Source organism: Electrona antarctica, assembly GCF_951216825.1.
Source record: "Electrona antarctica genome assembly, contig: scaffold_268, whole genome shotgun sequence".
NCBI lineage: Eukaryota > Metazoa > Chordata > Actinopteri > Myctophiformes > Myctophidae > Electrona > Electrona antarctica.
In genome coordinates, this window is record NW_027637398.1 from 4,973 (window position 1) to 22,804 (window position 17,832).

Consider the following 17,832-nt stretch of genomic DNA (forward strand, 5'->3'; position numbering starts at 1 on the left):
ATTACCTTACTGGTGAATAGGAGATAATAATATATTCACAGTCAGCAACCACATGTCACATTTCATTTCAAAATAAATAACATGTATAGGTAAAATAAAGCAGGATAACATTATAATGTGCTTCGTCATAATAGAGTCCTAGTTGCTCGCACGACAGCATCACACAAGTATCAAAACTAGTAGATCTGCAAGCTCGTTTTGAGCTTGTAGATTTACTTATGCATTTGAATTCAAAAGTAGACACACACACACTCCTCTGCCCTTAACAGGATCAGGAGGTGCTTGCAGCCCTCCAGGAGGAGAGAAGAGCCAGGGAGGAGCTGCTGGTGGCGCTTCAGTACCAGACCGCGGGAAGGAGGAGGGCGCTTTCCGCCCTGGAACAGGAGAGGAGAGCCAGGAGGAGGAGAGAGAGAGCCAGGGAGGAGGAGGTTCTGTCACACAGAGAGGTACAGTTTCAGTTTATATTGTATTTAGTGAAGCATCTCTCCACAGGGTCTATTATCTCCTCATAGCAGGAGGTCTGGAGGTCTATTCTCATAGCAGGAGGTCTGGAGGTTCTATTCCTATAGCAGGAGGTCTATTATCTCCTCATAGCAGGAGGTCTGAGGTCTATTATCCTCATAGCAGGAGGTCTGGAGGTCTATTATCTCCTCATAGCAGGAGGTCTGGAGGATCTATTATCTCCTCATAGCAGGAGATCTGGAGGTCTATTATCTCCTCATAGCAGAGGTCTGGAGGTCTATTATCCCTCATAGCAGGAGCTGGAGGTCTATTATCTCCTCATCAGCAGGAGTCTGGAGGTCTATTATCTCCTCATAGCAGGAGGTCTGGAGGTCTATTATCTCCTCATAGCAGGAGATCTGGAGGTCTATTATCTCCTCATAGCAGGAGGTCTGGAGGTCTATTATCTCCTCATAGCAGGAGATCTGGAGGTCTATTATCTCCTCATAGCAGGAGGTCTATTATCTCCTCATAGCAGGAGGTCTGGAGGTCTATTATCTCCTCATAGCAGGAGGTCTGGAGGTCTATTATCTCCTCATAGCAGGAGGTCTATTATCTCCTCATAGCAGGAGGTCTGGAGGTCTATTATCTCCTCATAGCAGGAGGTCTGGAGGTCTATTATCTCCTCATAGCAGGAGGTCTGGAGGTCTATTATCTCCTCATAGCAGGAGGTCTGGAGGTCTATTATCTCCTCATAGCAGGAGGTCTGGAGGTCTATTATCTCCTCATAGCAGGAGGTCTATTATCTCCTCATAGCAGGAGGTCTGGAGGTCTATTATCTCCTCATAGCAGGAGGTCTGGAGGTCTATTATCTCCTCATAGCAGGAGGTCTGGAGGTCTATTATCTCCTCATAGCAGGAGGTCTGGAGGTCTATTATCTCCTCATAGCAGGAGGTCTGGAGGTCTATTATCTCCTCATAGCAGGAGGTCTGGAGGTCTATTATCTCCTCATAGCAGGAGGTCTGGAGGTCTATTATCTCCTCATAGCAGGAGGTCTATTATCTCCTCATAGCAGGAGATCTGGAGGTCTATTATCTCCTCATAGCAGGAGATCTGGAGGTCTATTATCTCCTCATAGCAGGAGGTCTGGAGGTCTATTATCTCCTCATAGCAGGAGGTCTGGAGGTCTATTATCTCCTCATAGCAGGAGGTCTGGAGGTCTATTATCTCCTCATAGCAGGAGGTCTGGAGGTCTATTATCTCCTCATAGCAGGAGATCTGGAGGTCTATTATCTCCTCATAGCAGGAGGTCTATTATCTCCTCATAGCAGAGGTCTGGAGGTCTATTATCTCCTCATAGCAGGAGATCTGGAGGTCTATTATCTCCTCATAGCAGGAGATCTGGAGGTCTATTATCTCCTCATAGCAGGAGGTCTATTATCTCCTCATAGCAGGAGGTCTATTATCTCCTCATAGCAGGAGGTCTATTATCTCCGCATAGCAGAGGTCTGGAGGTCCATTACAGGTTGGAGGCCCCAGACGGAGATCACCGTCAAGTTCAAGTTCATGGTCAGTTGCCCGAGACGGAGATTGATAAATAGGACGGAGATTAATGATATCAGAACCGGTCGCATCGCTCCACAGCCTAGGAGCGCTTGTTGCTCAATCCTCGGTGTTGCACAACATTGACACGTCATTGAAAATGTTCCCTGTCTGTTTAGCGGACGAAAACACAAATCTTAAAACGTTCATAACTCGCGATCTAAATCATCCCGTCTAATTATGAAAAAATATTAGACGGCGTTCCGCGGTCCAGTCGCTAGTCGCGATAGATTTATTCTTACCTCCCGTTGTTGTCGATCGACTCTAGAGTAGTATGGCTATTGTTAGCTGCTACACAGACATTCACAACAACTTCCGGTCCCCCGGTAAGGGTCCGGGCGCTATAAATGATGGGCACATTTATTAATGGATTAAATAGGTCCGGGCCCTCAATAAAGTAAACCATACCTCTTTATTTCTTTCTCCTCATGACAACAGACCCTGGAGCAGCGGTTGGCACACGCTAACCAGCAGCTAGCCCAACACGCTAACCAGCAGCTAGCCCAACACGCTAACCAGCAGCTAGCCCAACACGCTAACCAGCAGCTAGCCCAACACGCTAACCAGCAGCTAGCCCAGCTCCAGCAGACCTCAGAGCAGCTGACCTCAGAGCAGCTGACCTCAGAGCAGCAGATCTCAGAGCAGCTGACCTCAGAGCAGCTGACCTCAGAGCAGCAGACCTCAGAGCAGCTGACCTCAGAGCAGCAGACCTCAGAGCAGCTGACCTCAGAGCAGCAGATCTCAGAGCAGCAGACCTCAGAGCAGCTGAGAAACGCTCTTCAGGAGAAAGATCAATCTCTGGAGGTAAGTCTGCATGGATGAACGTTCTCCGTCGCCGCGACTGATTCCTCTCATTAAGACTCTGTAGAAGATTCATTACCACTGATTCATTACCACTGATTCATTACCACTATAGACTGATTCATTACCACTATAGACTGATTCATTACCACTGATTCATTACCACTATAGACTGATTCATTACCACTGATTCATTACCACTATAGACTGATTCATTACCACTATAGACTGATTCATTACCACTGATTCATTACCACTATAGACTGATTCATTACCACTGATTCATTACCACTGATTCATTACCACTATAGACTGATTCATTACCACTGATTCATTACCACTATAGACTGATTCATTACCACTGATTCATTACCACTATAGACTGATTCATTACCACTGATTCATTACCACTATAGACTGATTCATTACCACTGATTCATTACCACTATAGACTGATTCATTACCACTATAGACTGATTCATTACCACTGATTCATTACCACTATAGACTGATTCATTACCACTATAGACTGATTCATTACCACTGATGCATTACCACTATAGACTGATTCATTACCACTATAGACTGATTCATTACCACTGATTCATTACCATAGATTCATTAACACTATAGACTGATTCATTACCACTGATTCATTACCACTATAGACTGATTCATTACCACTGATTCATTACCATAGATTCATTAACACTATAGACTGATTCATTACCACTGATTCATTACCACTATAGACTGATTCATTACCACTATAGACTGATTCATTACCACTATAGACTGATTCATTACCACTATAGACTGATTCATTACCACTGATTCATTACCACTATAGACTGATTCATTACCACTATAGACTGATTCATTACCACTGATTCATTACCACTATAGACTGATTCATTACCACTGATTCATTACCACTGATTCATTACCACTATAGACTGATTCATTACCACTGATTCATTACCACTATAGACTGATTCATTACCACTGATTCATTACCACTATAGACTGATTCATTACCACTGATTCATTACCACTGATTCATTACCACTATAGACTGATTCATTACCACTGATTCATTACCACTGATTCATTACCACTGATTCATTACCACTATAGACTGATTCATTACCACTATAGACTGATTCATTACCACTGATTCATTACCACTGATTCATTACCACTGATTCATTACCACTATAGACTGATTCATTACCACTATAGACTGATTCATTACCACTGGGTATAATCCAGCCAGTGGAAGCATGTTGTACATCCACTCGTCAGGCTTGTAGATCGGCTATTTTCGTTATTATTACATTCTTTTCTGTGCAAAGTTTATTTACAAAGCCTGAAAGGAAAACTAATCGGATCGTCAATGCCAATTATTTGAATGGCAATGTGTGTGTGTGTGCGCGCGCGTGTGTGTGTGTGTGTGTGTGTGTGTGTGTGCGTGCGTGCGCGTGTCTCTGTCTGCAGGCGCTCAAAGAGCAACTCCTGACCCGCGAACATGAAGTGGAAGATCTCACATCCAAACTGGCACGACAGGAAGTGACATCACAGAGGCACCTAGAGGAGCTAACACAGAAGCTTGGCGCTCAACAGGAAGCGGATCATCTCAAACAGGAAGTAGAGAATGCTGCCCTGGACAGCCTCGCGGCGCTGAACTCTGACCTCCGTGCCGAGGCCGAGACCCTGAGGGCAAAGGTCACCGAGTTGGAAAAAGAGCGGGAACTGTCCTCCAAAACAAAAGGGGAAACTGAAGACGTAGCCGCGGCGGCTAACCGTCAGCTAGCTGCCTCTGTACAAGGTTATTATGGTTTTATATAGTTGGTATTAGTCTTAAAGATGGAGTGCCACACTGTTTGTATTTTTCCAGTTTTTCATGTGTCTATGAGGTGACAGTACTTCATTAGACACCGTGGAGTCGTTTTCATGTGTCTATGAGGTGACAGTACTTCATTAGACACCCTGGAGTCGTTTTCATGTGTCTATGAGGTGACAGTACTTCATTAGACACCCTGGAGTCGTTTTCATGTGTCTATGAGGTGACAGTACTTCATTAGACACCCTGGAGTCGTTTTCATGTGTCTATGAGGTGACAGTACTTCATTAGACACCCTGGAGTGGTTTTCATGTGTCTATGAGGTGACAGTACTTCATTAGACACCCTGGAGTGGTTTTCATGTGTCTATGAGGTGACAGTACTTCATTAGACACCCTGGAGTTGTTTTCATGTGTCTATGAGGTGACAGTACTTCATTAGACACCCTGGAGTCGTTTTTATGTGCAATGGTGTATTAACTTTGTATTTAGCGTTTATTCCTGGAGGCTGAACCCTTGACAGTCAAACGGGCCAATGAAATAAACAGTAATATAGTGACATCACACTATCAGCCCCTCCCCTAACCCTTCCCCCTTTATCATACAACTACAGCTGTGGGTGCGGCTTCAGTTCAGGTGGATCACCACCCATCACCACCCACCAGGCGTGTCCACTAAAAGCATGATTTTAACAAATACTGTACACTTTTTGGAAAAAGTTCTTCCTCCTTATATTATAATAATACCTGATGATCATGTTTTAGGGTGGAAATAAATCGTGGCACTCCATCTTTAAGGTTTTTGCACACTGGTTCGTTTTTCGGGCGGATTATCGGAGCGAATTTCGGAGCACGTGGAAAAAAGAAAACCCACTCACTCACTTTTCGTCCATCACGTTTGCACACCGCCGCCAAATATTTCATCCGTGTAACGTTTTTATGCCTAACGTAGCGAACATTCGTACCAATGTGAAGCACCTTTAGTGTTAGATTTAGTCTTTGTATTGACATGTGGACCATCGGTCAGTCTTTGTATTGACATGTGGACCATCGGTCAGTCTTTGTATTGACATGTGGACCATCTGTCGGTCTTTGTATTGACATGTGGACCATCGGTCAGTCTTTGTATTGACATGTGGACCATGTGTCAGTCTTTGTATTGACATGTGGACCATGTGTCAGTCTTTGTATTGACATGTGGACCATCGGTCAGTCTTTGTATTGACATGTGGACCATGTGTCAGTGTTTGTATTGACATGTGGACCATGTGTCAGTCTTTGTATTGACATGTGGACCATGTGTCAGTCTTTGTATTGACATGTGGACCATGTGTCAGTCTTTGTATTGACATGTGGACCATCGGTCAGTCTTTGTATTGACATGTGGACCATGTGTCAGTCTTTGTATTGACATGTGGACCATGTGTCAGTCTTTGTATTGACATGTGGACCATGTGTCAGTCTTTGTATTGACAAAAAAAAACATGTCTTCAGTCTTTGTATTGACAAAAAAAAACATGTCTTCTGCAGAGATGGAGAGAAGTCTGGCGGAGATGGAGAAACACCTCGCTGAGCAGGAGGTGCAGATCAGGACTCTGCAGGAGGAGAAGGAGGTGCAGATCAGGACTCTGCAGGAGGAGAAGGAGGTGCAGATCAGGACTCTGCAGGAGGAGAAGGAGGCGCAGATCAGGACTCTGCAGGAGGAGAAGGAGGCGCAGATCAGGACTCTGCAGGAGGAGAAGGAGGCGCAGATCAGGACTCTGCAGGAGGAGAAGGAGGAGGCGCGGGAGCGAGGGCAGCAGGAGGAGAGGCAGGCTGTGAAGGAGGCGCGGGACAGGGAGGTGGAGCGACGCAGGGAGCTCCTGGCTGTGGCGGAGGAGGCCATCGCTCTGAAAGACCAGCAGCTGAAGAAGAGACAGCAGGACATAGACATGTAATAATACTACTATTACTACTGATAATACCACTACTAATACTACTGCGACTGTTACTGCTACTACTACTATTACTACTGCTAATACTATACTACTGCTACTACTACTGCTAATACTATACTACTGCTACTGCTGCTAATACCACTACTAATACTACTACTACTACTGCTAATACTATACTACTGCTACTATTACTACTGCTAATACCACTACTATTACTACTGCTAATACTACTATCACTGCTAAGTAGTAGTGGGAGGGGGCACACACAGAGTTGTGACAACTCCATTCACTTCATGGAGGCTTCATGGAGGCTCTCCTACATAGACTTCTATTGGCTTCAGTCCAATGGAGGCTCTCCTACATAGACTTCTATTGGCTTCAGTCCAATGGAGGCTCTCCTACATAGACTTCTATTGGCTTCAGTCCAATGGAGGCTCTCCTACATAGACTTCTATTGGCTTCAATCCAATGGAGGCTCTCCTACATAGACTTCGATTGGCTTCAGTCCAATGGAGGCTCTCCTACAGACTTATATTGGCTTCAGTCCAATGGAGGCTCTCCTACATAGACTTCTATTGGCTTCAGTCCAATGGAGGCTCTCCTACATAGACTTATATTGGCTTCAGTCAAATGGAGGCTCTCCTACATAGACTTCTATTGGCTTCAGTCAAATGGAGGCTCTCCTACATAGACTTCTATTGGCTTCAGTCCAATGGAGGCTCTCCTACATAGACTTCTATTGGCTTCAGTCCAATGGAGGCTCTCCTACATAGACTTATATTGGCTTCAGTCAAATGGAGGCTCTCCTACATAGACTTCTATTGGCTTCAGTCAAATGGAGGCTCTCCTACATAGACTTCTATTGGCTTCAGTCCAATGGAGGCTCTCCTACATAGACTTCTATTGGCTTCAGTCCAATGGAGGCTCTCCTACATAGACTTCTATTGGCTTCAGTCCAATGGAGGCTCTCCTACATAGACTTATATTGGCTTCAGTCCAATGGAGGCTCTCCTACATAGACTTCTATTGGCTTCAGTCCAATGGAGGCTCTCCTACATAGACTTATATTGGCTTCAGTCCAATGGAGGCTCTCCTACATAGACTGCTATTGGCTTCAGTCCAATGGAGGCTCTCCTACATAGACTGCTATTGGCTTCAGTCCAATGGAGGCTCTCCTACATAGACTTCTATTGGCTTCAGTCCAATGGAGGCTCTCCTACATAGACTTCTATTGGCTTCAGTCCAATGGAGGCTCTCCTACATAGACTTATATTGGCTTCAGTCCAATGGAGGCTCTCCTACATAGACTTCTATTGGCTTCAGTCCAATGGAGGCTCTCCTACAGACTTATATTGGCTTCAGTCCAATGGAGGCTCTCCTACATAGACTTCTATTGGCTTCAGTCCAATGGAGGCTCTCCTACATAGACTTATATTGGCTTCAGTCAAATGGAGGCTCTCCTACATAGACTTCTATTGGCTTCAGTCAAATGGAGGCTCTCCTACATAGACTTCTATTGGCTTCAGTCCAATGGAGGCTCTCCTACATAGACTTCTATTGGCTTCAGTCCAATGGAGGCTCTCCTACATAGACTTCTATTGGCTTCAGTCCAATGGAGGCTCTCCTACATAGACTTCTATAGGCCTTATGCAGCCGACGTTTCCGCGTTCAGCTTGGGCCGCCGGAACGCTTCCGGTCGGGAGAAACTCATTCACTGTGAACGTACGGTCGTGATTTTGTAGGAATAAAGTTCAGTACTTTATACAACACTATTTCATTTAATAATGTGATGCCATAGTTTTTCATAGTTTGTATTATTTGTGTTGCGACGTTGACATGATGACATGAGTTAGAAACGTCTTAAATCTCCTGTTAAAAACGAGAGCTCTTCATTTATTTCTCCGTTGTTGCCATGTCCGCTTGTTATAAGCGACTTGGGGCTTGGCTTCTTTTCATAGACCTGGTTGCTTATTTCTCTCACACAATCTGGCAACACCGGTTGTTTACACTGCTGTGTATAACAGCTGGAGACGAGAGGTAGGTGTCGCCAAATTGTGTGAGAGAAATAAGCAATCAGTCTATGAAAAGAAGCCAAGCCCCAATTCGCTTATAACAAGCGGACATGGCAACAACGGAGAAATAAATGAAGAGCTCTCGTTTTTAACAGGAGATTTAAGACGTTTCTAACTCATGTCATCATGTCAACGTCGCAACACAAATAATACAAACTATGAAAAACTATGGCATCACATTATCAAATGTAATAGTGTTGTATAAAGTACTGAACTTTATTCCTACAAAATCACGACCGTACGTTCACAGTGAATGAGTTTCTCCCGACCGGAAGCGTTCCAGCGGCCCAAGCTGAACGCGGAAGTGTCGGCTGCATATGGCCTATTGGCTTCAGTCCAATGGAGGCTCTCCTACATAGACTTCTATTGGCTTCAGTCCAATGGAGGCTCTCCTACATAGACTTCTATTGGCTTCAGTCCAATGGAGGCTCTCCTACATATACTTCTATTGGCTTCAGTCCAATGGAGGCTCTCCTACATAGACTTCTATTGGCTTCAGTCCAATGGAGCCTCTCCTACATAGACTTATATTGGCTTCAGTCCAATGGAGCCTCTCCTACATAGACTGCTATTGGCTTCAGTCCAATGGAGGCTCTCCTACATAGACTGCTATTTGCTTCAGTCCAATGGAGGCTCTCCTACATAGACTTCTATTGGCTTCAGTCCAATGGAGGCTCTCCTACATAGACTTCTATTGGCTTCAGTCCAATGGAGGCTCTCCTACATAGACTTATATTGGCTTCAGTCCAATGGAGGCTCTCCTACATAGACTTCTATTGGCTTCAGTCCAATGGAGCCTCTCCTACATAGACTTATATTGGCTTCAGTCCAATGGAGCCTCTCCTACATAGACTGCTATTGGCTTCAGTCCAATGGAGGCTCTCCTACATAGACTGCTATTGGCTTCAGTCCAATGGAGGCTCTCCTACATAGACTGCTATTGGCTTCAGTCCAATGGAGGCTCTCCTACATAGACTTCTATTGGCTTCAGTCCAATGGAGGCTCTCCTACATAGACTTCTATTGGCTTCAGTCCAATGTAGGCTCTCCTACATAGACTTCTATTGGCTTCAGTCCAATGGAGGCTCTCCTACATAGACTTCTATTGGCTTCAGTCCAATGGAGGCTCTCCTACATAGACTTCTATTGGCTTCAGTCCAATGGAGGCTCTTCTAAATAGACCTATATTGGCTTCAGTCCAATGGAGGCTCTCCTACATAGACTTCTATTGGCTTCAGTCCAATGGAGGCTCTCCTACATAGACTTCTATTGGCTTCAGTCCAATGTAGGCTCTCCTACATAGACTTATATTGGCTTCAGTCCAATGGAGGCTCTCCTACATAGACTTCTATTGGCTTCAGTCCAATGGAGGCTCTCCTACATAGACTTCTATTGGCTTCAGTCCAATGGAGGCTCTTCTAAATAGACTTATTTTGGCGAAGAGTGACAATGTCCTCGACCAGAAGTTGGCAGAATGCACTGGACTTAGACAACAGCCCAACTTTGATGATCTTAAATCCCTTTATTTTAGATCGTTTTTTAAGTGATAGTACAACATAAACATTACAGAGACCTTAGTTGTCACTGTGCAATACTTTAAAACAGTTGTCATGTTGCACACATGCCTAATATTGCTGATATTTGTGTCGCCCTCGTTTAAAACAATGTCCAGCTTGTCCCAGTTCAGGCTGCATGAACAGCTGCATGAACAGCTTGTCCCAGTTCAGGCTGCATGAACAGCGCTCGAGTGCTCAGTTTTGAGCACCCTGAGGAGCCTGTCTTACTCTGACTCTGACTCTGTGGAGGGGAGGAGCCTGTCTTACTCTATGACTCTGTGGAGGGGAGGAGCCTGTCTTACTCTATGACTCTGTGGAGGGGAGGAGCCTGTCTTACTCTGACTCTGTGGAGGGGAGGAGCCTGTCTTACTCTATGACTCTGTGGAGGGGAGGAGCCTGTCTTACTGTATGACTCTGTGGAGGGGAGGAGCCTGTCTTACTCTATGACTCTGTGGAGGGGAGGAGCCTGTCAAAAAGCAGACAATGCATTTGCAGGTTGGGATACCAATGTTATCCAATCAGGAGAAAACACACACAAGATGCAGGTTCAATTAAATGAAATTGGAAGTGATGACAAATAACTGACCAGACACAATTAGAACTAAGCTATTTGAATCTGTTAATGAGTATTAGTATTATCTTAGTATTCTCTCTTCTTAGAGTATTAGTATTATCTTAGTATTCTCTCTTCTTAGAGTATTAGTATTATCTTAGTATTCTCTCTTCTTAGAGTATTAGTATTATCTTAGTATTCTCTCTTCTTAGAGTATTAGTATTATCTTAGTATTCTCTCTTCTTAGAGTATTAGTATTATCTTAGTATTCTCTCTTCTTAGAGTATTAGTATTATCTTAGTATTCTCTCTTCTTAGAGTATTAGTATTATCTTAGTATTCTCTCTTCTTAGAGTATTAGTATTATCTTAGTATTCTCTCTTCTTAGGCTGAAATTGCCTAGGTTTTGAGACATGGCTTATAGAAAAATGCCTTGCAGAGAAAACGAGATGGGACACAGATAATATAACCACTGTTTGGACCCAGGCTGAAGCAGACTTCACTCTAAATGGTGTAGCTGTGTGTTCTGGACCCAGGCTGAAGCAGACTTCACTCGAAATGGTGTAGCTGTGTGTTCTGGACCCAGGCTGAAGCAGACTTCACTCTAAATGGTTTAGCTGTATGGACCCAGGCTGAAGCAGACTTCACTCTAAATGGTGTAGCTGTGTGTTCTGGACCCAGGCTGAAGCAGACTTCACTCTAAATGGTTTAGCTGTATGGACCCAGGCTGAAGCAGACTTCACTCTAAATGGTTTAGCTGTGTGTTCTGGACCCAGGCTGAAGCAGACTTCACTCTAAATGGTTTAGCTGTGTGTTCTGGACCCAGGCTGAAGCAGACTTCACTCTAAATGGTTTAGCTGTGTGTTCTGGACCCAGGCTGAAGCAGACTTCACTCTAAATGGTTTAGCTGTGTGTTCTGGACCCAGGCTGAAGCAGACTTCACTCTAAATGGTTTAGCTGTATGGACCCAGGCTGAGGCAGACTTCACTCTAAATGGTTTAGCTGTATGGACCCAGGCTGAAGCAGACTTCACTCTAAATGGTTTAGCTGTGTGTTCTGGACCCAGGCTGAAGCAGACTTCACTCTAAATGGCATAGCTGTGTTTTGGACCCAGGCTGAAGCAGACTTCACTCTAAATGGTTTAGCTGTGTTTTGGACCCAGGCTGAAGCAGACTTCGGTCCAGGATGCGGACAGAGTGAAGACCTTGACCCTTGACCTCCAGAGGAAAGATGACCTCGTCTCCGACCTCCGAGAGAAGCTGACCGACTCCAAGAAACAGATCCTCCAGGTGCAGAAAGAGGTAATTACACACGAGAAGCAGGGATGGAGCCCGACCGGGGCAACCTGATAACAAGCTTATCCAGTACCCGGTATCGATACCCGAGACCACCTGATAACAAGCTTATCGAGTACCCGGTATCGATAAGCTTTGGGCTTATTTAGTACCCGGTATCGATAAGCTTTGGGCTTATCCAGTACCCGGTATCGATAAGCTTTGGGCTTATCCAGTACCCGGTATCAATAAGCTTTGGTCTTATCGAGTACCCGGTATCAATAAGCTTTGGGCTTATTTAGTACCCGGTATCAATAAGCTTTGGTCTTATCGAGTACCCGCGACTAGGTACTCGCATTTGCGAGTTAAAATATCACCGTGCGAGTTGTCAAATTCACTTTGTAGCACCCGTGCGACTACAGAATTTGACCGTTCAATCGTGATAAAGACAAGGCTCTACAGCAAGTGCACAGTCTATAGTCGCGGTTCTATACCTACATTTATATTTATATAGTACGGCGGTGTCGTTCGCCAAAAAGAGCAGATCTACAAGCTAACAACGTGTCGAGACTCAATGCGGCGTTCATTTGAAGATCTGTCCCTTTTGCTCCCACCGCCCCGCCCCTCCCTGTGTTGCTGCTCAGTACTTCTCTTCCCTGTCAGCAGCGGAGCTGCAGGATAGCATGATAGCACAGAAGGAGTTGCTAAGACCCCGACACGTTGAATACTAAAGTTATTTGGAAAGTTTAATGTTCAAACATCACTCGATAACATTTAACCAAACGTGGGTGAAACAGCGTGCGGCCGTGCACGCAAAGAGTGCACGTGTGCACGGATTCTACCAAAACAACCATCGCTCAGCACCTCGCTTACAAAATCATGTGCGCAGCGCAAATGATAATACGAATGACCGACTTGGCTGGGTACATATTAGTCAGTAGCCTGCATAACGAGCGACGGAAAAAAGGCAAAGATCCCCCCACTACCTCCTTCCACCACGCCGAGGTGTATATGTACGATGGTCTGAACTCTGAACTGAAGCAGTCAAAGCCAAGGAGAATGTTACAATATTAATAGTACCATCGAGTAGCCTGCGGTGCCCTGCACCGAATCTCACACGATAGAACAGCAGGATAAAAACGGATAGAAAGTCTGTCTGTCTGTCCATCCATCCATACATGAGCAACATAAAATGAATTGATTATCCATCTATCTATCCATCTATCCCTCTATCTATTTGCATAAAAAACTAATAGACTATCAGCATAAAAACAAATTGATTATATAGATTATATAAAAACAAACAAATCCAGATGAATATCAATATTGTGATCATTTCTGAAAGATATTGTGATAATAATATTTTTTCATATTGCCCGCCCCCTACCTCATATCACTATTAAAGAAAAATCACACCTGTGTGAAGTGAGGGCGCTCTTATCATCATACATCATCATGAATCATCTCATATTGGCCAATCAGAATGCCTGTGATTGGTTAGCTGATTTGCTCGTTTACATATGACATACATTGTCCTTTCAATGTCAATGGCGTTTAATGTTTTGATGTTTAATTCACGTCATATTTAGCGGAGTTTTGACCTAATTTCTCCTTTCATTGTCAATGGCAGATATTGAGACGTGTGGGGACTACAGCTGTATATAGGAGGGGCTAGCGCCCCTCAAAAACACATTATTTGATAACTTTTCATCGTGCTCCTAAAATAATTTGTGTGCTACTAGATTTTTCAACTTAGTCGCACACGTGCTACTTGGAAAAATGCTAAGCGTCGAGCCCTGTTCTCAGATCTCTCTATGTTGGGTTCTCAGATCTCTCTATGTTGGGTTCTCAGATCTCTATGTTGGGTTCACAGATCTCTATGTTGGGTTCACAGATCTCTATGTTGGGTTCACAGATCTCTATGTTGGGTTCACAGATCTCTCTATGTTGGGTTCACAGATCTCTATGTTGGGTTCTCAGATCTCTCTATGTTGGGTTCACAGATCTCTCTATGTTGGGTTCACAGATCTCTATGTTGGGTTCACAGATCTCTCTATGTTGGGTTCACAGATCTCTATGTTGGGTTCACAGATCTCTCTATGTTGGGTTCACAGATCTCTATGTTGGGTTCACAGATCTCTATGTTGGGTTCTCAGATCTCTATGTTGGGTTCACAGATCTCTATGTTGGGTTCTCAGATCTCTATGTTGGGTTCACAGATCTCTATGTTGGGTTCACAGATCTCTATGTTGGGTTCTCAGATCTCTATGTTGGGTTCACAGATCTCTATGTTGGGTTCACAGATCTCTATGTTGGGTTCTCAGATCTCTCTATGTTGGGTTCACAGATCTCTATGTTGGGTTCTCAGATCTCTCTATGTTGGGTTCACAGATCTCTATGTTGGGTTCTCAGATCTCTCTATGTTGGGTTCTCAGATCTCTCTATGTTGGGTTCTCAGATCTCTATGTTGGGTTCTCAGATCTTTATGTTGGGTTCACAGATCTCTATGTTGGGTTCTCAGATCTCTCTATGTTGGGTTCTCAGATCTCTATGTTGGGTTCTCAGATCTCTCTATGTTGGGTTCTCAGATCTCTATGTTGGGTTCTCAGATCTCTATGTTGGGTTCACAGATCTCTATGTTGGGTTCTCAGATCTCTCTATGTTGGGTTCTCAGATCTCTATGTTGGGTTCACAGATCTCTATGTTGGGTTCACAGATCTCTCTATGTTGGGTTCTCAGATCTCTATGTTGGGTTCTCAGATCTCTATGTTGGGTTCTCAGATCTCTCTATGTTGGGTTCACAGATCTCTATGTTGGGTTCTCAGATCTCTCTATGTTGGGTTCTCAGATCTCTATGTTGGGTTCTCAGATCTCTCTATGTTGGGTTCTCAGATCTCTATGTTGGGTTCTCAGATCTCTATGTTGGGTTCTCAGATCTCTATGTTGGGTTCTCAGATCTCTATGTTGGGTTCTCAGATCTCTCTATGTTGGGTTCTCAGATCTCTATGTTGGGTTCACAGATCTCTCTATGTTGGGTTCACAGATCTCTCTATGTTGGGTTCTCAGATCTCTCTATGTTGGGTTCACAGATCTCTCTATGTTGGGTTCTCAGATCTCTCTATGTTGGGTTCTCAGATCTCTATGTTGGGTTCACAGATCTCTATGTTGGGTTCTCAGATCTCTCTATGTTGGGTTCACAGATCTCTATGTTGGGTTCTCAGATCTCTATGTTGGGTTCACAGATCTCTCTGTTGGGTTCACAGATCTCTCTATGTTGGGTTCTCAGATCTCTATGTTGGGTTCACAGATCTCTCTGTTGGGTTCACAGATCTCTCTCTGTTGGGTTCACAGATCTCTCTGTTGTGTTCACAGATCTCTATGTTGGGTTCTCAGATCTCCCTGTTGGGTTCACAGATCTCTATGTTGGGTTCACAGATCTCTATGTTGTGTTCTCAGATCTCTATGTTGTGTTCTCAGATCTCTATGTTGGGTTCTCAGATCTCTCTATGTTGGGTTCTCAGATCTCTATGTTGGGTTCACAGATCTCTCTATGTTGGGTTCTCAGATCTCTCTATGTTGGGTTCTCAGATCTCTATGTTGGGTTCTCAGATCTCTATGTTGGGTTCTCAGATCTCTCTATGTTGGGTTCTCAGATCTCTATGTTGGGTTCACAGATCTCTCTATGTTGGGTTCTCAGATCTCTCTATGTTGGGTTCTCAGATCTCTATGTTGGGTTCTCAGATCTCTATGTTGGGTTCTCAGATCTCTATGTTGGGTTCTCAGATCTCTCTATGTTGGGTTCTCAGATCTCTATGTTGGGTTCACAGATCTCTATGTTGGGTTCACAGATCTCTATGTTGGGTTCACAGATCTCTATGTTGGGTTCTCAGATCTCTATGTTGGGTTCTCAGATCTCTCTATGTTGGGTTCTCAGATCTCTATGTTGGGTTCTCAGATCTCTCTATGTTGGGTTCTCAGATCTCTCTATGTTGGGTTCTCAGATCTCTATGTTGGGTTCTCAGATCTCTCTATGTTGGGTTCTCAGATCTCTATGTTGGGTTCTCAGATCTCTCTATGTTGGGTTCTCAGATCTCTATGTTGGGTTCTCAGATCTCTATGTTGGGTTCACAGATCTCTATGTTGGGTTCACAGATCTCTATGTTGGGTTCTCAGATCTCTCTATGTTGGGTTCTCAGATCTCTATGTTGGGTTCACAGATCTCTATGTTGGGTTCTCAGATCTCTATGTTGGGTTCACAGATCTCTATGTTGGGTTCTCAGATCTCTCTATGTTGGGTTCTCAGATCTCTCTATGTTGGGTTCTCAGATCTCGGTGATGAGAGAAGAGGAGAAGCAGGTGAAACAGCAGCTCTGCAACGCTGAGAAAACCAAGAAACAACTGCAGAACGACATGTCTGCGAGAGATAGGACCATCCTACACCTGCAGTCTGTAAGAATATTATATTAATGTTAGAGATAGGACCATCCTACACCTGCAGTCTGTAAGAATATTATATTAATGTTAGAGATAGGACCATCCTACACCTGCAGTCTGTAAGAATATTATATTAATGTTAGAGATAGGACCATCCATCTACTGTAATAATATTATATTAATGTTAGAGATAGGACCATCCATCTACTGTAATAATATTATATTAATGTTAGAGATAGGACCATCCATCTACTGTAATAATATTATATTAATGTTAGAGATAGGACGATCCATCTACAGTAGAATATTATATTAATGTTAGAGATAGGACCATCCATCTACTGTAATAATATTATATTAATGTTAGAGATAGGACCATCCATCTACTGTAATAATATTATATTAATGTTAGAGATAGGACCATCCATCTACAGTAATAATATTATATTAATGTTAGAGATAGGACCATCCATCTACTGTAATAATATTATATTAATGTTAGAGATAGGACCATCCATCTACTGTAATAATATTATATTAATGTTAGAGATAGGACCATCCATCTACTGTAGAATATTATATTAATGTTAGAGATAGGACCATCCATCTACTGTAATAATATTATATTAATGTTAGAGATAGGACCATCCATCTACTGTAATAATACTATATTAATGTTAGAGATAGGACCATCCATCTACTGTAATAATATTATATTAATGTTAGAGATAGGACCATCCATCTACTGTAATAATATTATATTAATGTTAGATAGGACCATCCATCTACTGTAATAATATTATATTAATGTTAGAGATAGGACCATCCATCTACTGTAATACTATTATATTAATGTTAGAGATAGGACCATCCATATACTGTAATAATATTATATTAATGTTAGAGATAGGACCATCCATCTACTGTAATAATATATTAATGTTAGAGATAGGACCATCCATCTACTGTAATAATATTATATTAATGTTAGAGATAAGACCATCCATCTACTGTAATAATATTATATTAATGTTAGAGATAGGACCATCCATCTACTGTAATAATACTATATTAATGTTAGAGATAGGACCATCCATCTACTGTAATAATATTATATTAATGTTAGAGATAGGACCATCCATCTACTGTAATAATACTATATTAATGTTAGAGATAGGACCATCCATCTACTGTAATAATATTATATTAATGTTAGAGATAGGACCATCCATCTACAGTAGAATATTATATTAATGTTAGAGATAGGACCATCCATCTACTGTAATAATATTATATTAATGTTAGAGATAGGACCATCCATCT

General features: G+C 43.1%; 1 protein-coding gene across 1 annotated transcript in view; it reads left to right on the plus strand.

Annotated features, from left to right (window-relative positions):
• Window positions 1-269: 269 nt before the first annotated feature.
• LOC306918961 (kinesin-like protein KIF20B) overlaps window positions 270-17,832 on the plus strand; it is a gene marked incomplete at its 5' end in the record, with an annotated part of 47,191 nt that continues 29,628 nt past the window's right edge. Inside the window, 6 exons of the mRNA XM_079531799.1 lie at window positions 270-446; window positions 2,482-2,847; window positions 4,342-4,672; window positions 6,216-6,618; window positions 11,964-12,102; window positions 16,402-16,524. Of these exons, the coding sequence (XP_079387925.1) occupies window positions 270-446; window positions 2,482-2,847; window positions 4,342-4,672; window positions 6,216-6,618; window positions 11,964-12,102; window positions 16,402-16,524 (1,539 nt within the window). The remainder of the gene's footprint in view (window positions 447-2,481; window positions 2,848-4,341; window positions 4,673-6,215; window positions 6,619-11,963; window positions 12,103-16,401; window positions 16,525-17,832) is intronic.